The following is a 20,106-nucleotide window of genomic DNA, read 5'->3' on the forward strand; positions in this document are numbered from 1 at the left end:
TGAGTACCCAAGAGCCAAAGTCTAATGATGGGATGTTTCAAGGTATAAATGGTTAGATGTGGAAAGAAGACATTAGTAATGGGGGAAGCCCGAAGCCCGAGTATACGGTGGCTATCAAGGATTCAAGGCTAATAAAGCCCTCTACAATGCGAAATTTGAGAGGAGAAAGCACTGAAAGCAGGAAGCATCTTGGGAAATTAGAGAGAAAAAAATAACTTTGTCAATGATGATGTGACGAGCATCCCCCACTAAAACCCACATCATTGGGCCACCATAAGATCTTCCAAACTCATCGGAAGAATAACTCCACCTTTTTCCCCCACTCTGCTCTTGGTGCATTCCAAAGCTACACTTTTTTCTTTGTTTTTATTTTATTTTTATTTTTAATTTTGCTTAATTCTTTCGGAAAATCCCAAAACTAGGCCTGTGCTTGTTGGGTGGCTCTTGATTATGTGTTTTTTTAGGTAAATTTTGTGTTTTTGGGGTGGGGGATAGTATTGGGAATCTTGTAGATTAGGTTCTCCAAGTGGGTTTTGCCTTTTGAGAAATGGGAAATGTCAATGGAAGAGAAGATGGAGGTGGGAGCCCATCTACGGTTGGGGTGGAGGAAGAGGGTGGTGGTGATGGTGGTGGTGGTGGTAGTGGTGGTGCGCACCAAAACATGGCTACTCGGCTTGAGACTCACGTTAGCTATCATGCATCTAGTGGGTCGCCTGAGCTGATGGGTCAATCTCCTCCTCACAGCCCTAGGGCTACCCAGTCACCTCTGATGTTCACTCCTCAGGTGAATTCCCTAAAATTCCTTTTCTTTTCTTTTTCCTTGCTTCTAAGGGAGCAGTTTATTTGGATATCAAATTGGTTTTTGGGCGGTGTATATCTCTACAAGCTATAATTTTGATCTCAAAAATTGCCGTGTCATGATGATTATTTGTTTGGAAATTGTTTTGGGAACCTACAAATTAATATTATGATTTGTGTATAGCTTTATGTGTTTCTCTTCAGATGCCCACTAGTTGTTTGATCTAAGACCCGAAAGAATTTATTGTTCTTTCAGAAACCTACAAATATGAGTACTTTTCTTGGTTGACTACTTTTTCTGTAAAATAAAGGCAAGGCAGTTGCTTTGAGAACGTGATGTGTGCCATCACTATGGGCTTGATCGTTCTTTGTAAAGCTTTTTCTTTTGGTCTTTGAAATGGTAAACGGATATAAAGGATGGTCATCGCTCTAGTACATGTGCCACCAAGTGCTGGTGCTCTTCAATTTTTCTGTACGTGGGAAGGCACTTGTTTTCAGTTCTTTCCAGTAACAAAGTTAAGCCCGTCAGGATATGGTGCAGCCTGAACATCTGTTCATTTATGAATTTTCTCTCTCTATATATATTAAAAGCACTGATTAAAAAGAGGCACAGGAAGTATACATCTAAGAAGAAAAAAGATTGCAATCCCAATCTAATACTTAGTGCTCAAACAGTCATTGAAATCTATCAAGGAAGAGGAGGTAGCTTGAACACCGTCCTTAAGCGACCTATGAGACCACATGCATAGATTAGAAATATATTGAATGCAAGTACTTACCTTTTGTTAGTTTTGATGTTTATCCTATAGACAGATGCAAGAAAACCTGATCATTGTCTCTTTAAAAAAACCTTATTCAGATTCCAGTCATTCCACTGCAAAAACCTGATGAGATGCTCATCACAAACCATTCGTGGATGCAAGCTTCTTCAGGATATGAAGACATGTGCAGTGAGCAAGGAATTCCAACTATGATTACATGGAGCTATGGTGGCAAGGAAGTAGCTGTGGAGGGATCATGGGATAATTGGAAGATAAGGTTTGGGGGATCCAGTGCTTTTCTCTTTATTTTATTTCTAATTTTCATTTGTGCTTTATGAACAGAATCTAATTTAAAACCCCTTGACCCTGTTAATCAGAAAACCCTTGCAGAGATCAGGGAAAGAGTTCACCATTATGAAAGTGCTCCCCTCAGGTGTTTATCAGTACAGATTTATTGTTGATGGACAATGGAGGTACATTCCCGACATGCCATGGGCCCAGGATGATGCAGGCAATGCTTACAACATTTTGGACTTGCAGGTAGACATTCCCATTTTCTCTTTCCAGACTTATGGATGTTGCTGAAATTGGCAACCTATAATTATTATCATGTAACAACTTTCTATTTTCTGTATCATGTCATATATCATGATTTTTATTTTATATCTTGAAAAATGAATAGAGAAAATACTTAGGTAATATTTGGTTTCCGGAAAATACTAGGGAAAGAAAAAAACTGCCAAGGAAAATGGTTTTCTTATGTTTGGTTTCACCATAGAAAAAATATGAAAGAAAATAAAATATAATTAAAATTAGTTAAAATTTATGGATTTTAAAATTATTTAATCTTTATATAATGAAGAAAAATAAATAAATAAATTTAAAGAAACATATAAAAACAATTTATTGACTTTGAATCTATTTTTTATTTTCCTTCGTTTTTTCTTTCCTTTCACTTTTCCTCTCTATTTTCTTTTCCTCACATTACCAAACATAACCTTATAGAAAAAGAAAAATAAATAGAAAGAAATATGTCTACATGTGTAAAACACATAATATTGCAAAAATGAAGTAGAGAAATAGAAAACCACTTTCTTGAAGTGATACTATAGTTAAAGAGGTAAGTGTAAACCTTTATCCGTACCACACATCTAAACTTTATAACTTTTTTTTTTTTTTGATAAGTAAACAGGATATGCATTAGAAAAGGCTAATCGCCACAAAGCATACAGGGAGTATACAAGACGGCAAAAGCCTCAAAAAGAGAAAAAGGACCAAAGAGAACTACTTCCCCTTAAGTGGAAGCTATCCACTCCAAAAAACCTATAAGGGAGAAAAACTCCTCACCTAAATACACTTTGGCCCAACTCCACAAATTACAGACAAAAGAATTCTTTAATCTCTGAGTATTCAACACACCCCCCCTAAAGGCTAACCTATTCCTCTCCTTCCAAACCGTCCAAAAAATACATAACGGAATGGATTTCCAAATCTTTTTCCTTTTCTTCCCTACAAATGAGCCCCTCCAAGAGATAAGAGTCTCCTTTACAGTTTCTGGGAGGACCCACTTAACATCTATCAACCCAAAAATAATATCCCATAGGACTTTAGTTACTATACAGTGTAAAAGAATATGATTTACATTCTCTTCTTCACAACCACACAAAAAACAACGGTTTGGGAGTTGCACCCCTCTTATCTGTAGTTTATCCAGAGTAAGCACCTTCATAATCCAATGTTTTAATGCCATATAATTCATGGTAGAATCTACAAAATCGACTTTTTAAATTTTTGACTGGGATTTTAAGTTCCAAATTCCAACTAGTTTGCTATTAAATATTGTTATGCTAAAGTTTCTAAGTTCCTACATGTCCTCAGCTGATATACCAAAAATGAAACTATCAGGTATAACTATAACTTGCTTGGATTATTGAGACAAATGTTTTTGTGTGCCTAATATGAAGTTCTAACTTTTCAAATTTGTCTTTAGCTTCTACATGTTATTGAATGTATCTTAGTGTATATTGTAATATATGCTTAAAATGTGACACTTATGGGTGATATGTTTTTTTTTGCATGAATATGCACTTATCCTATGTACCATTTTTGTATCATTAGTTTTCAAAGGCTATGGATGTGACCTTGTGAGAATCTAGTATAGGGTACTTAAGTCAATTTATCAACAATAGGTTGGATTCATTAGTTTTGAATGAGCAATTCATCTACAGACTAGAGCTCAGTTCAACAAAGCCTTAAATACAAGTACTTGGAGTTTGACACGTGTATCCTTTTATCACCGATAGTGCTTGCCTTACCTTTAGGTAAGTAGGGCAACCGCCTAAGGCCCCTACTCCATAAAAGGCTGTAATTTTTTTATAATTATTCCTTTATTTATTTTTCTAGTTTTTATTAGATATCTCTAAATAATTATTGATAGATTTGTTATGTTAGTTAAATGATAAACTAAAAGAGAAAAAAAAAGACCCAAATTTTTATAATTATCTAAATATGTTTTGTATTGAGATATTAACAAATACTAATAGGTAAACTTTTAATAAATAAAATGATTTGTTTTAAGTGATTCAACTACCTATTGTAGCCATTAGCATTTATTATTCTAATTGTATTGTTCCAAAACAAATTGAAATAGTAAAAACTTATAATAAGTTTTTTTATTTGCTTCAACTTCCTTATTTTTATGTCATACTATCTTCTCGATTTTTTTTTCTCACTACTCTTTTAATTCTTTCTTTCTCACTCACTTTTTTTTTTTCTCTTTTCTAAAAAAAGAAGAAAAAAAATAGATAGAGTAATTGAATCTCAAAAATGAGCCCTAGATAAATATATTAGTAATAATAAACAAGATTTGGGTAAAGATTTAATAGACCATGAAGAAGCATTAGTTCTTCAAACAATTAGAAGATATTAGACCAACAAAATTATAAAATATTGACATAATCAAACAAAATCGTAAAAGTAAAGATACTCATTATGATGATCAAAAGTATAATGTCAACATTATTGATAAAAACTCTCTTGTGAATTGATGGTTTCTTTGTATGGAAGAGGAAGGGTCAGTAAACCACATTCTCCTTTATTGTGTTTGAGCTCGAGGATTATGGAATTTGATTGTCTTCTTGTTTAGGGTGGCATGGGTGGTGCTACAATTGGTAAAAGAGACTTTATTATGGTGGCATGGTTCTTTCGTGGGTAAAAAACAGAAGAAATTTTGGAGAGTTATCATGTCCTGTGTTTTTTGGACATTAGGAAAGGAGAGGAGCCAAAGATCTTTTGAAAGCAAAGAAATGCTTGATCAAGCGCTAAAATTAGTTTTTCTTTGCACTCTTTTGTTATGGGTTAGGATGTACATAGATGGAGGCTCCTTAACCATGTTTGATTTTATAAACTAGTTAGGGTCTTCGTGAAAGAGAAGGTTGCTTTTTGTTGCTTTCTTGACTCCCTTTGTACACAACTTGTGTACTTTGGTGTGCCTTTAGATAGTGCTTTCAATATATTTATTTTACCTATATATATACATATATATATATATATATAGAGAGAGAGAGAGAGACTGGTTAGGGTCTTCGTGAAAGGGGAGGCTGCATTTTTGTTGCCCTTTCTTTTTTCTTGCTTTCTTGTCTCCTTTTATACAACTTGTGTACCTTGGTGTGCCTTCATATAATGCTTTCAATATATTTATTTTAGCTATCAAAAAATAAAAATAAAAATTTAAGATTATGAGAATAATTTAGAAGAAAATAAAACAAGTGAGGACAAGAAATTTATTAATAAAATATTTAATTCTACTCCCCAAGTATTTGAAAATATTGATTAATAAAATCTTATTTACGATCTACCATGTCACAAGAAAGATTAAGTGAAGTAGCTATATTATCTATTGAAAAAGATATTTTAATAGAACTTTTAGCAAGTTTGCATCTCAAAAGCAAGAAAAATAAATTTTAAATAAAATTATATATTATATAAATTGATAAATAATACTATTGTATATAATATTAGAAAAGGCCCAATTGAAAGTTTTCGCCTAAGGTCCCATTTTATGGTAAGCTGCTTTGGTCATTGAGCCAGACTATCATGTCTATTCATTCATAGGCTATCATGTCTTTTCCCACAGCATCGACTCACATTCTTTTCTATTTTTCTCTTTTTGTAGTGCCTTCAACTTGAATCAAGTTGTGTCTCCTCGCTGTTGAATACATTTGTCTTGGATGAATAGTTGAAACTATGATGTTGTATAGCTTATGCTTTTCTGAATTGAATATGCTTATGGCCTCTTTCTCATTAACTGTCATATGCTTATGACATATCTTTTCTTGCATTGGAAGCACTGTAGAGAGTATCATGGGTCTTAGCTTGTCCATTTTTAGAATCTTAAGGCATTCTGAAATTGATGAAGAAACTGGTGAGTCATGAAGAATGCATGAACATGCTGTAGATGCCAAAATGTTCTAACTGAGGTTTGACTAGGAGAAACTGGATTTTGTCCTATTGTGAATTGGTATTGTATGTGCAGGAAGGATGACAGGTCCATTGACCATGTTTTGATCCTTGGTTCTGTGGTCTGAGCCTTTGGCCTGTGGTGTTACGCTTTTTGGGTCGACTTTGGTTTTGTCTAGATGTTAAAGGATATTGTACCTAGTTGGCATGGTAGTTTCATGAATATGAGGAGGAAAGTGTAAATAATGGCTTCATCATGCTGAGCCTGGTACTTTTGGAGGAAGAGGATTTGTAGCTCAATTGGAGTGTAGTCTAATGTTAGAAAGTTTACTTACTATGAATTGGGAATTTGCTCCTCTCTTTCTTTGTTTGGCACATCTATTAAATGTAAGCATTACAAATAGGCACATCAGAAACAACCCACATCCAAGCCATTTTCATGTCATGCCTGACACAGGTACACACAGTAAGTTAATACTTCAGGGTGTCTGTGTGGCATAGAAAAGGGAGAACAATTTGAGAGGAAGTTTTGTAAGCATCCTCATAGAAAAAGGACATTTAACACACTACCAAGTGGCAGACAGTAAACTAATCTAGTAGTCTTGGTCCAAGCCCATGTCAGCTACAATTCCCAAGGGAAAGTTCCACTTGTGGTAGGTATGATAAAATTTTCCATAGTGGCTAGTCTAATGGGTGGCTTGGAAACATCAAGTTGAAAATTCCTATAACAAATATCAAATGGCCATTTCCTCATCTAGCTCATAGTGAACTTGCAAATACCACTCAGGAAGGTAGTAGCCTTCCCATAAGGCCTAGAGGTCTATAATAAATGAAAAAACCTTCAACAACTGCCCCCAGTGATTCTAATGAGAGCAGTGGCACCTCTGGGTCCATTGGTAGACTAGGCACTGCTATTGAGCTTAAACCATCCTCCTAAGGTTAACTATCCATCAAGTTTAATGCCTAATGGACTTGCTTAAGGTTTTAATGACACCATGTCAGGAATTCCTTATCCCTTTGAGAAATAGATGAGATAATGGTGTTGATGGGGTGATGAGTGATGGGGAAAGCCTTTTAAAGTATATTCAAGAAGGGAAGGAAGGACATAAATTAAACTCTAAGTAGGGTTAGTATTAGTTGGAGTTCAATAAGAATGAGTATTTGTTATATAAATTTTCTGCTTATTGATCAAAAAAGAAAAAAAGAAAAGAAAAAAGAATGAGTATTTGTTGGAGTCAAATTAGCTAATTAGGTTATAGGAGAATTAGAATAAGAGTCATGATAGGTTATTAGAATCTTGGTAGAATTTGGATTTCTTAGAGAAGCCTATAAATAAGGCTAATTGATATAAATCAAGGAAAAAAAAAGAGTGACTAAATAATATTAGTTTTTTTTTTTTTCAAGTAATGCAATTCTCAATGGGGAGACTATTTTTTTTCCTTTCTTCTGGATGAGATTCATAGAAGGCTTTGGTGAGATTTCAAGGTTCTATCTCTTGTTCTTATCTTCTTTCTTTATATTTTTATTTTATTTTTTTAGCTGCCATAAAGCTTTATCCTTTGTTCCTCTCCTCAAACCCTAAAAGATAAAAAAACCCTACCCCACCAACTTGATTGTAGACATCCATTCTAGGGTTGTCCTACATCATGGGGATTCTGCACTTTTGGGAAATTGGCCAAACTGCTTATAAACCCAAATGTCAAAACAGAAGATGGTTGTCCTGTTTACCCATGTGCTGGCATGGGCGAGAGCCACTCATAAAATAATCCAACCTTGATGGTTATGCTTTTATATGTAAAGCTGACCCCAAAAAATTCTTGTTAGTCTTGCTCATGTTGTTGGTTCTGCTGCATTAATGTGATGCTGTCGATGGAGAAAAATGAGAACCAATTCATGGGTTTTATGGAGTGTGTGATGCTGCCCACACCACCCCCACCCCACCTCTCCCTCCACACACACAATAGAATTGCTGTCCTGAGTCCTGACATAAGGAAAGTAGTTAAATGGCTAGTTTATGCTTTGGCAGTTTGTAAGTCCACCAACCATTTGAAGCTCTTGGTTAGAGTTACTTAGGATTTTCGGAAATGAGAAAATAGTTGGCATTTGATATGTACATAACCCTGAATTTCGCCCCATTTTTGAGAAGAAAATGATACATTAATTATATGCAAATGATCCCTGATGAACCATGCCAAAATGGAGAGAAAAAAAAGAAGGAAAAAACTCATGAAACAGATGGAATTGTAGGATTCCTCCTTAAGACAAATTAGTTTATGCATTCCTCTTCTGGTTGATCTACACCTTACTTTATTCTTTTAAGATAACACACTGGCTAACAGTCCTTGTCCCATCATAGGCACATTGGGAGTGTAGATGATAACCATACTCATTAAAATGACAGCAATGGAATGCCAATCCTTAAGTGTTTTATTTGTGAAGTCTCTACTGCTTGATAATTGAAGCCCAAATACATGTAAACTAGTCCATGCATGACTAGCTAGGTAAACGAACAACCTTGCATCTTTTTAACCCGTGCACACAAAAGATGAATTGCTGTTGTAAGTCCTGACATGACGAGTGTCACCAAATGGCTAGTTTATGGTAGTGTGCCAACTACTTGAAGCTTGGGATTAGAGTTGCTTGGGATTATTGGAAATGAGAAAATAGTAGGCATTTGATGGTACATAACCCTGAATGTGTCTCCATGTTCGACAAAGAATAATAGGCTAATTATATGTAAAAATCCTGACATACTAGACCCCAGTTCAGCACATCTAGACTAACCATCAGAACATGCCTTTGAAATGTTTGGATAACCTCTCTGGAATTGTTGAGATAACAGTGGTCATTGTCACATTTTTGAAAGGTGCAAGGTCATTTAAAATGCAAAAGTCTTTTGAGGCTTAGGTGCAAGGCACAATACAAGGTGCATGCCTGAATGAATTGAAACATAACCTAGGAAGCATGTAAAAAATTATGACCAAAATTCTATCAAACTAACAAAATTTCAAGATTCTAAGCATTTGAAAGAATCATCCCAACAAAAAATTAATGAAATTATATAAAGTAACAATTTACTGTCAGAAATTCCAAAAATAAAAATTATAAGGGAAAAACAATGAGGCCGGCCTTTCCAACAATGTGTGCGTTGGTAGGTGAGGCTATAGCTAGGGACTGGTTTTGCCTTGAGCCTAGATGCGCTTAAAGCACCTCCTAAAACAACCATGGTTATATTAGTCTCTGAAACCCATAGACAAAGAATACTGAAAATTTAACCTGAATATTAAGAGAATCAGAATCTCAGATTGAACTAGGTTCAATGTTTTACCCAATTTTCAACAGTTCATTCTGAATTTTTGAACAAAACCACATGGACTGGTGTTTTCCCTGCCAAGACCAGTATATTGTTGGCACAAAGAAGGGGGGTGGGGGAAAGAGGTTGAAGTATTTGTGGTTCCTCACTGGAAAAGGGTATTGCGGTTGTGTGACGAATGAGCAGCCGAACTGTTGGTGGATCTTTTCTACTGAGCCTCCTTGGGGGCTGGTTTTTTTTTTTTTTTTTTTTTTTAAATTTTTTTCTCAGGTACTATACTATTCTTTTTTGGTACTTTCCCGGCTTCAACCCTATTTTAAAATATAGTTGTTAATAGAGTTCTTGATGTATCACACACAGGCAGATGCAGACTGACTTACATTTCTGGTTCCTTTTTTTCCCCTTCTGTCATGGCCATCTAGGTTCTGATTTATTCCTTTTAATTAGGGTTTTGCCAGTTGGACATGGTTAATCTACTGCAAAACACATTGTAAGTAGGTTTGGCTGCCAGCAGGAATGTCTGACTGAAACATATGGTGTTTACCCACTGTAATGTGCAGGATTATGTTCCTGAAGACCTTGAAAGCATTTCTGGTTTTGAACCCCCACAGTCCCCAGACTCGAGCTATAACAACTTGGAACTTGGTTCTGAGGATTTTGCAAAGGAGCCACCCCTGGTTCCTCCACACCTGCAAATGACACTGCTCAATGTGCCTTCATCTGCGGTGGAGATTCCGCCTCCAATGCCAAGACCTCAACATGTAGTACTTAACCATCTTTACATGCAGAAAGGCAAGAGCGGCCCGTCAGTGGTGGCACTTGGTTCAACAAATAGGTTTCGAGCCAAGTATGTGACAGTTGTGCTGTACAAGTCCTTGCAGAGGTAAAATAAGGTATCTGGTCCAAAGTTGGAGTCTTTAAATCCCCTTTAGGCAATTGATATATCTCGTGAAGAGGCAAAATGTTGTGTTAATTGCTTAAGTAAAAATCTGAAGAGTCATATAAAAAACCTTGGGTATTATGCACATAATGCAAATGCTGGATGGCCATCTGTGATGTATTTACTTATTCCTCCCTCTGTACTGTTCAGCTGCTCTTTCCACTAGAAACCATCAAGACAGACAAAAAAATTTTGCATTCCCATTGTTAGAAAACCCTTATATTGCAGCAGAGGAAAATAAACTTTATTGGTGAATTTCATTTTAATACGCTTCTACACCAAATATCCATGCGCTTCTGACTGAATATAATACTGGATTATCCAATTCTTTATACTGACTCATTTGGAAATCTCAACTTGCAACTAGTGGTCACTGATGAGTCATTATTACATGGAGATATCTGCTCATGGTTAGGTTATTAGGGAACAAAGAAACAGGACCCCTACCTAGAGCCCTTGCCAGGTTTTGTATCTCAATTCTTTAGATGACCCATTGCAGATATTTCATTATATAATTCTAGCCCCATGTGCTGTGGATTGGGACAATCTATGAATCAGGGCAAAATTTTAATTTTTTCTTAGAATGATTCCACACGGTCACCTGACCTACCAAAGCCATCAACTAGACCTTTCCTTTGGGTCATCCACCTTAACCAATACAGTAAAGGGTGGCTTGAACTTGCTTTATGTCATCTACATTGAGAATCCAGCAGATTGTGTATAGCAGAAAGGAGAAAAAGGGTAATAAGATGGGAAGATGGAGGTAGAGGGGGGTAGCTTCTTATTCATTAGCTTACATATGTGAGCATTTACCGGCAATCAAATATTAACTGACATAGATATGATGATAAAGAGGATGACCCTCTCTTTCACAAGCATTTCCGAAAATGCTGAGTAGTTGGTTCAATTCCTTCTATGACCAGCTCTAGCATCCTTCTTCTACATTGTATCCAAATCTTCGGCGCTACATAGTTACTGGAAAACCGGACACCCTTCAACAGCGATACCTGGTTGAGTTGGGCATGTTGCCAAAGGGCAGTGATCCAACTTTGTTCCCCACCACTTCAAATTATGATTCTCATTCTGCAGAGCAAAGAACAAAAGAACCCCCATGAATGCAGTCCCAGCATCCAATGCTGCAGACAGAACATAGTTGTATTTCTGCCACCATCTCTTGTGGTACCGGAACACAAAGTAGTTGAAGATGGCTCCAGTGATGAGCCAGCTAGCTATGTTGGTGGGAGTTGCCGGTGGCATACCAGCAAAGCCATAAGATATAACCGGTATGTTTATCAAAGGAATCCATTTCTTTTCCGGGAAGATTTTGCTCATCACCCAGACTGGGACTGGCAAGACAGCTCCAATGAGGAACAGCCATACCAGGTTCCTGTAAAGCCCTCCAGGTCCAAACAGCCTCCGTGGTCCTATCAGACCCCATATAACAGAAGCATCAAACGTGACCCGGAATTTAGGACATGTCCAGGGGCTGTCAGGATGGAGAGTTTCGACGTCACAGATGTTCTCAATGCTCCCCAACATCCACCAGGCAACCGCAAGGTTGACAGTACCAGCAACCAGTGTCCCCACCAGCTGGAAATCCAACAAAAAGATGATACTGAAATGTTAGTACAAAAGTTCTAATCGGTTTCATGTATTAGTTTTAGGAGCTTCAGAGACCTGAGCTGTGTACATGCACCGGGGCGGAATCTTCATGTAGTGCCCAAGTTTAAGATCAGACAAGAAAGACAGGGCATGAACAGTGCTGATTCGCCCATAAATCTTGAAAAGCAGGTTGGCAATGGGCTTTCCTGGTAGGACATACCCTATTATGAACTGTGCTATAATATCATATCCAGGTTGCTGCATGGAAGCCAGAAGAAACTTGGCATGTCAGACACGAATTCATTTTAATTTCAGCTTTGAAAGAACAAAGAAGAGACAAGACCTCATCAATCAGAGAACAGGGTTTATTACCTGGTTGGTAGTTGCTTGAATGACTCCAATAGGGAGTGTCACAATCCAAGCCAAGGCAAAGGCAAACAGCATCCCCCACCATGGCAGCTGCACATCCTCTTTCCACACAAAACACATTATGATTGACAGAGCGATGCTCCCTATCAATAAGATGAGAAACCACCATTCGGGTACTTGTTTGTAGTTTTTCATCAACCTCGCATGGACGTCCATTTTGGCATTGTGGATTGCTGATTTGCTCTGCTTCAGGATATCCCTAGACAAGAGAAGCCAATCAATATTTCATAAACCAGAATTAGATCATATACAACTTTCAGGGGAAGCAAGCATCATACCTGCCATGAAACAGGGCCACATGAGTGAGGGTTGCAGTGAATCGTGCAAAACCCGACCCAATTGAGAGGGCAAACAGGGGGCTAAGATAGAGTTTTCCATAACCATCATAAGCAGCAATGTTAAGGTCATACTGTGGGGTCAAGATCTTGTTGGTATCGTATTTGTGCCCAGTAGAAGTGAAGAGCTGATTAGAGAAAATGGGGAATTTTCGAGCATCAAAGGTGTTAAACTTCCAGTAACACACTGGCACAATTATATAAATGAACATGATGAAGCCAGCCCCAACATTGAGAATGGAAAACCAGGGTGTGACCAGGGGGCTGCCATGATAAGCCGATATCCCTGCCCAGTCTAGTGTGAAGGCACCCACCCCAAGTCCATGGTAACCTGATCCAATTTGCTGTGCTGTTATACTATGAGGCCAAACCCAGCAGACCCAGGAGAAGAATGTCAAGATTGGGAATAGATATCCAGGGAGGGCATAGTAAAAAAAGCTTGCCATCAAGAAAAGAAGGAAAAATTGCATCCGGGTCAGGCCTCTTGACTTTGATTCTTTCTCATGCAGTGCCCTGTAACAAAAAAAAATTATAGAACTGATCAGAACTAGCCTAAAAGGGGAAGTAGTACACCTAATTTGCAGAAACGGTATAATTTATTTTTAGCACTTTTAGGCATTTAGCGTAGAGTTGTTCTGGAATAAAGCCCTTTGAAATTCTCCATAAAAACCAATAACAAATTAGCAAAGGAGTTCATCTGCCCATTCGTTTGCCTTCTTTTATTACCCCTAAAGTTATACCTCTTGTCTCCTGAAAGGCGAATATTATACAGAGAAAGCTCACACAGCCCATGAGCCATACATGAACACAGAACAGGGTAATCTTGCTTTCCCCGGAAAGATCAAAATCTCCAGAAGGGGATAATATATTCATTTGAATTTTGTATTTCTTCAACTCAAAATGTTTGAAACCCCGCCCCCCACCCCCAACAAAAAATAAAGGGGGGGGGGGGGGGGGAGGGGAAATCATTCAAATTGGATTTGGATTTCATCAGAACAATCGATTAAACCCCACTCATTGATGCTTTTGTTCTGCTTCACTTTTACTTTTCAGAAATATATCTTTTGGCTAAAAACAGTTTCAAGAATAATGTTTTCAGTCTTTGCAGAGAAATAATCATTAGTCAAAGGAGAAAGACAGACCTAAAGAGAGAAACCTGGGCGAGGTTTGAAGGCCACCACATTTCAGCAGGTTCAACCAGGTACTTCCTCAGCATCCCAGCCCATCCATATCCCAATATCTGCAAATCATCATCAACAACAACAGAATTCAAAACCCCAGAAAATATAAAACAGTCGGTTTCTTGTAATAAACATTTGTTTGGATAATCTTGACAAATTTTTTTTTTTAAAAAAAGGACACATTTTAATTGAAATAAGTTCAGAAATACCCTGTTCACATGGTAACATGTTATCCTCTACAACAGAAACCCACATAAAAACATCAAAATGGCATTAATGGGTGCCTGAAAAAGTCTTATCTTCCAGCAGCAGAGACACAAAACCATGGCAATTGGCAACAGAGCCGATAATTATCTCCAGAAAGAAAATTCACCTGAGTAGTCAAGACTATGAGGAGACCACAGAGGAAGTTCAAGCTCTGCTTGTAGTAAGCCTTCATGACAGTAATGGCGCCGATCGAGTACGCGTCACCCCCACCATAAGACACCCCACAGTTAGCAAATACGGTGATGATTACATGCTCCTTCATGTTGAACGGCCCAGGGTTCAAGCTGAAACCCCACCCGAAAACCTTGAACTCCCTCCTTGGAAGAGTCGAAGCCATGAATTTTCCGACGGGCAGCACCGCAATTTGCATGAGAATGGCGGATATGGTGAGCGGCTGCGTGCGGTAGGAGAAGAAGGTGTTGAGAAATATGAGGAGAGTACATGAAATGATTCCCAGAAACCATGCTCGGAAAGTCATCACAGGAAGTGTTTGGTCGTCGGTCTCCGGCACGACCAGCGCCACCTCCTCCACCGGAGTCCTCTCCCCCTCCGGGGCCTGTGTCGCCTCCTTTCCGTTCGTCGTGGGGATGTCCGTACGACCCCCGCCTTCGTTCTTGGTTGACGCCATTGACGATAGATAGCTGAGACTGAGAGCCTGAGAGTGAGTATAAATTTTCAGAGATTTGATTACCCTTATTTATATAATACTTGTACGAATAACCCTCACCCTTTCAAAAGTTCAAAACCTTACCTGCAACCCACTTTTACAGAGATACCCCTGGCCTCTTTTTTCACTTATTCATACTTTTTCCTTTAGTCATTTAAAAAAAAAATTATTTAACATAATACAATATTTTTTAAAACATCATATAAAAAAAACCCATGGAAATATCTTAAATTTATTATTAAAAATAAAATATTTTTAGAACAATTAAAAAAAACAATTTTTTAAGATAGAAAATTATTTTTGTAAACATTTTCTAATTGGTCTATCAATTTATTTTTAAATATAATTAAAATAAATCCCCTTAACGGAATAGGGATTGATTTGGGGCACTGTCCTTGGCCTAGGGGCTAGGAGCCTGGGACAATGGTCCTGAAATCTGACCTTGGTCTTTCAACCTGACTCCTGACAGGTGACCTCACTGTGTTTACTAAGATTACTATAGTACCCTCACTATGGGACTATGGTCCTGATAAGTGTGACCTAACTGTATTTTGTAAGATTACTATACTACCCTCGATAGGGAAAGTGCCTCATATAAATAATAATTGATCCAAGATGCCATATACTGCTTCTATATTTTGGAATTGTCCATTAATTAATATATCTACCTACTATAGGAGAATTAGGACAAGGGAGAGTCTGGTTGATTCAATTATTGCTCCATCTAACAGTATATTCTTTATATACAATATGACAAATATGGGTTTGTCAACATTCTTCGTCACATGATAGCCATATTCTTTGATTATTCATAGTGTATATTTCTACAATCCTTCCAAAGTGTAGTTTAATGTAATTTTCAATCGATTTTAGATAGGTTTTGCTTAAATGCTTTAAATAGTCTCACTATTAATTATCGGGTTTAGATTTGTTAATAATTTTTTTAAGATAAAAAAATTCAAATTGATGATATTTATATGGGTTATTGTAATAAAGAATATGTAAATTTTTATCGTCTTTTAACTTATGATAAGAATGTGTGGACATTTTGGTCATTTACTAGTTTTGATTAAATGCTTAAATATTAATTGTCGGGTTTAGATTTGTTAAAAAATCTTTTAAGATAAAAAAATTAAAATTGATGATATTTATATGGAATGTTATAATAAAAAATATGTAAATTTTTATCGTCTTTTAACTTATGATAAGAATGTGTGGACAATTGGTCATTTACTAGTTTTGATTAAATGCTTAAAATAGTCGCACTATTAATTGTCGAGTTTAGATTTGTTAATAAATCTTTTAAGATAAAAAAAAAAAATTAAAATTGATGATATTTATATGGATTGCTTTAATAAAGAATATGTCAATTTTTATCGTCTCTTAACTTGTGATAAGAATGTGTGGATAATTTGGTCATTTACTAGTTTTCTTCCCTGGTGATATAATTTCCATAATAATTAATATGATGGCGGTAAATTATGACATGGACTTATCTTTTATTATTATTATTATAAAAATGTTATTAAACTATAATGAGAAGCATGCGATCCAAAATACCAAAATTAAAGACGAAGAGACAAACCCTAATTTTTTGGGATCTTTCATGAAGTGACATTAAATTTATTCAATTGGGTTTAGGAAGTGGAAGGTTAGTTTAGTAAATTCGAAGAAGTAGGATGGTTGGGAAGTTGGATCAATCAGCGCCATCAATGGTGGTGGTGGCTGCTGCCTTTTCGGAGCGTGTGATTTCACGTTCCGTACCGCGTCTGACACACTTCCATTCTCGACTCACCAAATGCCACGATGTCGGTACACGTGTTCGCCTCCGTGGGTCCCGCTGTGGTCGTACCACGTCGGATAAAGTGGGCTCAACTCTTATGACGGACAGTCAACGCCGTTACTCTGCTAGCTCTGTACCAGCTGCCGCCACCTGACGTTGTCGTTGTGTTTCTGCCATGTAGGACGAGGACCACGTGTGATGCTCGTGTTTTGCTCGCAACGGACAAGGATATTGGAATCCACGTGGCAAAAAATAAAACGGACTTTTCTGTTCTGAACGAGATGATGTGGTCCCCACATGGGATCTAGGGACACGTTATGTTAACGTTGATGACTTGCCATGTACCCACGTGGCAATTCGAGTTGGTGTCTTGTTAACAACAACCATTAAATAAGGCAACCCAAATATCGAGTAATATAATGAAATTAAAAGCATAAATTCAAATATAATTTAATTATTAAATAAATAACTAATTAACATTGAATTAGGTTTTGTTAAAATTCATAAAATTAACCTATTAGCTTTATTAATAATGAGGTTAATAATTTTCTATTATTTATTTAATTCAAATATGTTAAAACAAGTAATAAATACATTTGTTGAATTCATAAAATAAATAATAATGTGGGTTATCATAATATTTGTTCTAAACTCAAATAGGTTTTCACGGTTTTAAAATGTATTTATAAGGTTAAAAAGATCTTACATTTATATAATATTAATAACTTTTTTATTTATTTAGCATGTGATATCACAAATACTCATTATATAAACATAATGTTCTCGTATAGTTAAGTCTAAATGAGTTTTTATAACTTTAAAATAGATAAAAAAAAACTCATATTTATATAACGTTAAATTTTTTTCCCCTTATTTAATGTAATGCTATATGTGCATCATACTCTACACATATCTTGCATGAAGTTTACATATACTCTATATGTATATGACCAAAAATATCAAACTTTGTGATTTAAATATACGTTATTTATTTATTTACATTTTAAAATTTAAAAATAGAAAAAATGTCATTATAGTTTTTAATAATATTTTAAAGTAGGGGAGGTATGGGACCATTGCAGAAGTGGGGTCTACATTTTGACTTTACAAAGCTCAAGGCAAAAGTAGGGGAAGGCAGGCTTTAGAGGGGCAGGAGAATTGGGAACCGATCATTTTAATGGATAGTGGTGGTGGTGGTGGAGCCCATGTAGCAGCGGGGTCAAGCCCTGGCTCAGCGTTGACCATGGTCTCGCCCTCTGAGTTCATTCTTACCGTGAAACACAAAGGCGCACTCTGTTCAAGCCCCCCATGCGCGCACTCAGTTTATCAACACATGCTTCTAATCTTTCCGATAACCCTTGCCCCAGCACTTAATAATTCTCCCTTTTCCCATCATATACAAAGGATTTTTCCATTTTCCCATTTTTCGACTTTGAAATTTGACTTGAAAAGATTCACACGTCGTTAAGTGTGATTGCAATCCAAAGAAAATCGAATCATAACATCAAAGATTCTTATTAAATTTAGATCCATTTCAAAGAGGCTCTCATCATTTGTTAGAAACCTTGTTATGAAAAGTCAATTATTATTTAGATAATTTAATATATATATATATATATTTTAAAGGTGTTTTTGACCATAAAATTTATTTTTACTATTTCAAAAATTCACTCTTAAACAAAGTCTAAATAATTTAGAAGATTAATTTCCATTATAAATTATTAACATATCCTGATATATTTTTGTAATAGATGTATTCTTAATTAAGATAAATATTAGAAAGTATAGTATTAGCTACATAATCTTGAATTCGAATTTTGTCATTAATAACACCTTAAATTTATCCAATATTGATTATTGTGAGCTGATCAACATCCCGAAGTTTTAGTGAAAGTCCTAAAAGAAATATTTTTCTTATATTTATAAACTTATTACATATGCATTAACTTATATATGCATTCTTTTTTCATAAACATTCATCTCCTATATTATTTTTAAAATTTGTTGAGGTCAAAAATGGACTTTCATGTCTCGTATTTATTCAATCTCATCCAAAAATCTAACTCGTAGGCTTGTAATTGGGGTATGGATATTTTTGGGCTCAAGGGATAAGCTTGCTTGTCTATTTTCTTTCTTTCTTTTTTCCCTGTTTAGTGAGATTGGTAATGCTTGGAGAATTTCCTAAGAGTGTACGATCCTAAGTTCAAAATTTCAACCCAACTTGGTGTGGGAGTTCACACTGGAGGGCGTGATGATGAGACTTGTCCTTTTTTTGGGGTTGGAATTCTTGGATGAAGAGGACCTTGCATCTACCACATCCAACCAAAACAAAAAGTGTGGGCCTTGTGGCCCAAATGAGTCGCTTCTCCCATTCCATCACTTGGAAAAAGTAGAAACCTAACCATTTGGGTACTCCTTGAGGCTTGTGTTTTCCACAATTGAATTTGGACTACATGCCTCTTTCACTACCATTTGATGCCAAACTTGGTTGAAAGTTTGTGAAATAAGTAAAGTTTCTGATAGGATGTTAAACTATCGATTGATCTAAAAGTTCATTCTGTTAGTTGATACTGGACCAACGGTATATATATCTAACCGACTCGACCTATCATCCTTATAATTAATCTCATTATGTTGTTTTTTTTTTTTTTTTTTTTTTTTTTTTTTTGTATTTTTCCATGGCTAGAGGCTAGGAAACTAAACTAGATGTTGTCACTTTTGTGGGTCAGAAGGAATTGTCATGCAATGATTTTCTGTTGAACAATTTGGAGGAAAAAGTGTGAAAAGCCCCCTTTATGGATGGCCTAGAACAAACCATCTGTTTCCCCAAAAGGCCCATCAAAGAAAAAAGCAAAGCATGGGCCTTTTGGTTTCCTACATAAACATATTCCCCCTTGTTTTTCCTATCTGTAAAGATATTCTTGGATAGTGGTTTGTGGAATGGTTTCAATTGAAGATGAGAAGATGTAGAGAAAAGATCGAGTCACATTTTTCACTTTGGTCGGTAGCTAGCTAGTGGAAAAGCACATGTAAGTTGACTAAACTAGAAAATTTACTCTTCCTTGTATGCAATATTATTGGGTGGTGTCTATGATATCATGTCAACAATCCATTTGCTTTTGTAGTTGTACTCACCCCTACATCATCAAGAAAAACTACCCAATTGTAAGAGTGTCTGTTGGGGTGCAAATATGTTGCCCTTGGGTCCATGGATTGGTCACCCAAATGATAATTTTTAGAACAGGCTTATGGAGTGTTATGTCAAATGTCATAAAAGGTTTAGTCTACCCTCATTGACCAATTGGTTTTCAAATGAAATTATCATAACTCAATCCGATAATTGATATTAGAGTTAAGGGTCATGAATTTGAGTCATGAGAGCATTATACTAAAGGAGGGATTGTTATGGTGCAATAATGTTGCTCTTAAATCCGAGGATGAGTTATCCAAATAATGATCTATTCTATCTCCAATCCTTGTGGTCAACCATCATAATAATGGTTTTCATTGTGATTTATTGAGAATGTACCTTTTCTTTATAAAAGCAAATGCAAAAGATAAGGAAGACTTCA

The 20,106-nt window shown here is 36.2% G+C and overlaps 2 protein-coding genes across 2 annotated transcripts; one reads left to right on the forward strand and one right to left on the reverse strand.

Moving 5' to 3' along the window:
• The first annotated feature begins 72 nt into the window (after positions 1-72).
• LOC117923353 (SNF1-related protein kinase regulatory subunit beta-2) lies at positions 73-10,536 on the forward strand. Its single transcript, XM_034841612.1, has 4 exons — positions 73-784; positions 1,658-1,836; positions 1,937-2,099; positions 9,891-10,536. The coding sequence occupies exons 1-4, from the start codon at positions 548-550 to the stop codon at positions 10,215-10,217; spliced, it is 906 nt and encodes a 301-aa protein (XP_034697503.1). The 5' UTR covers positions 73-547; the 3' UTR covers positions 10,218-10,536.
• A 383-nt stretch (positions 10,537-10,919) lies between these two features.
• Positions 10,920-14,752, reverse strand: LOC117923352 (oligopeptide transporter 3). Its single transcript, XM_034841611.1, has 6 exons — positions 14,191-14,752; positions 13,779-13,876; positions 12,580-13,149; positions 12,245-12,500; positions 11,948-12,130; positions 10,920-11,860 (listed from the first exon to the last, which is right to left on the reverse strand). The coding sequence occupies exons 1-6, from the start codon at positions 14,710-14,712 to the stop codon at positions 11,243-11,245; spliced, it is 2,247 nt and encodes a 748-aa protein (XP_034697502.1). The 5' UTR covers positions 14,713-14,752; the 3' UTR covers positions 10,920-11,242.
• Between the last annotated feature and the right edge of the window lie 5,354 nt (positions 14,753-20,106).

The sequence above is a fragment of the Vitis riparia genome, chromosome 10, assembly GCF_004353265.1.
Source record: "Vitis riparia cultivar Riparia Gloire de Montpellier isolate 1030 chromosome 10, EGFV_Vit.rip_1.0, whole genome shotgun sequence".
NCBI lineage: Eukaryota > Viridiplantae > Streptophyta > Magnoliopsida > Vitales > Vitaceae > Vitis > Vitis riparia.

Bases quoted from the DNA above. Each gene is read 5' to 3' on its own strand.
- LOC117923352 (XM_034841611.1), bottom strand. From the start codon at position 14,712: ATGGCGTCAACCAAGAACGAAGGCGGGGGTCGTACGGACATCCCCACG. The intron at 13,877-14,190 runs GTGAATTTTCTT...GATGATTTGCAG, and splicing joins TCATAGTCTTGACTACTCAG to ATATTGGGATATGGATGGGC. The intron at 12,131-12,244 runs GTAATAAACCCT...GCTTCCATGCAG, and splicing joins TTCAAGCAACTACCAACCAG to CAACCTGGATATGATATTAT.
- LOC117923353 (XM_034841612.1), top strand. From the start codon at position 548: ATGGGAAATGTCAATGGAAGAGAAGATGGAGGTGGGAGCCCATCTACG. The intron at 1,837-1,936 runs GTTTGGGGGATC...CCTGTTAATCAG, and splicing joins TGGGATAATTGGAAGATAAG to AAAACCCTTGCAGAGATCAG. The intron at 2,100-9,890 runs GTAGACATTCCC...TGTAATGTGCAG, and splicing joins ACAACATTTTGGACTTGCAG to GATTATGTTCCTGAAGACCT.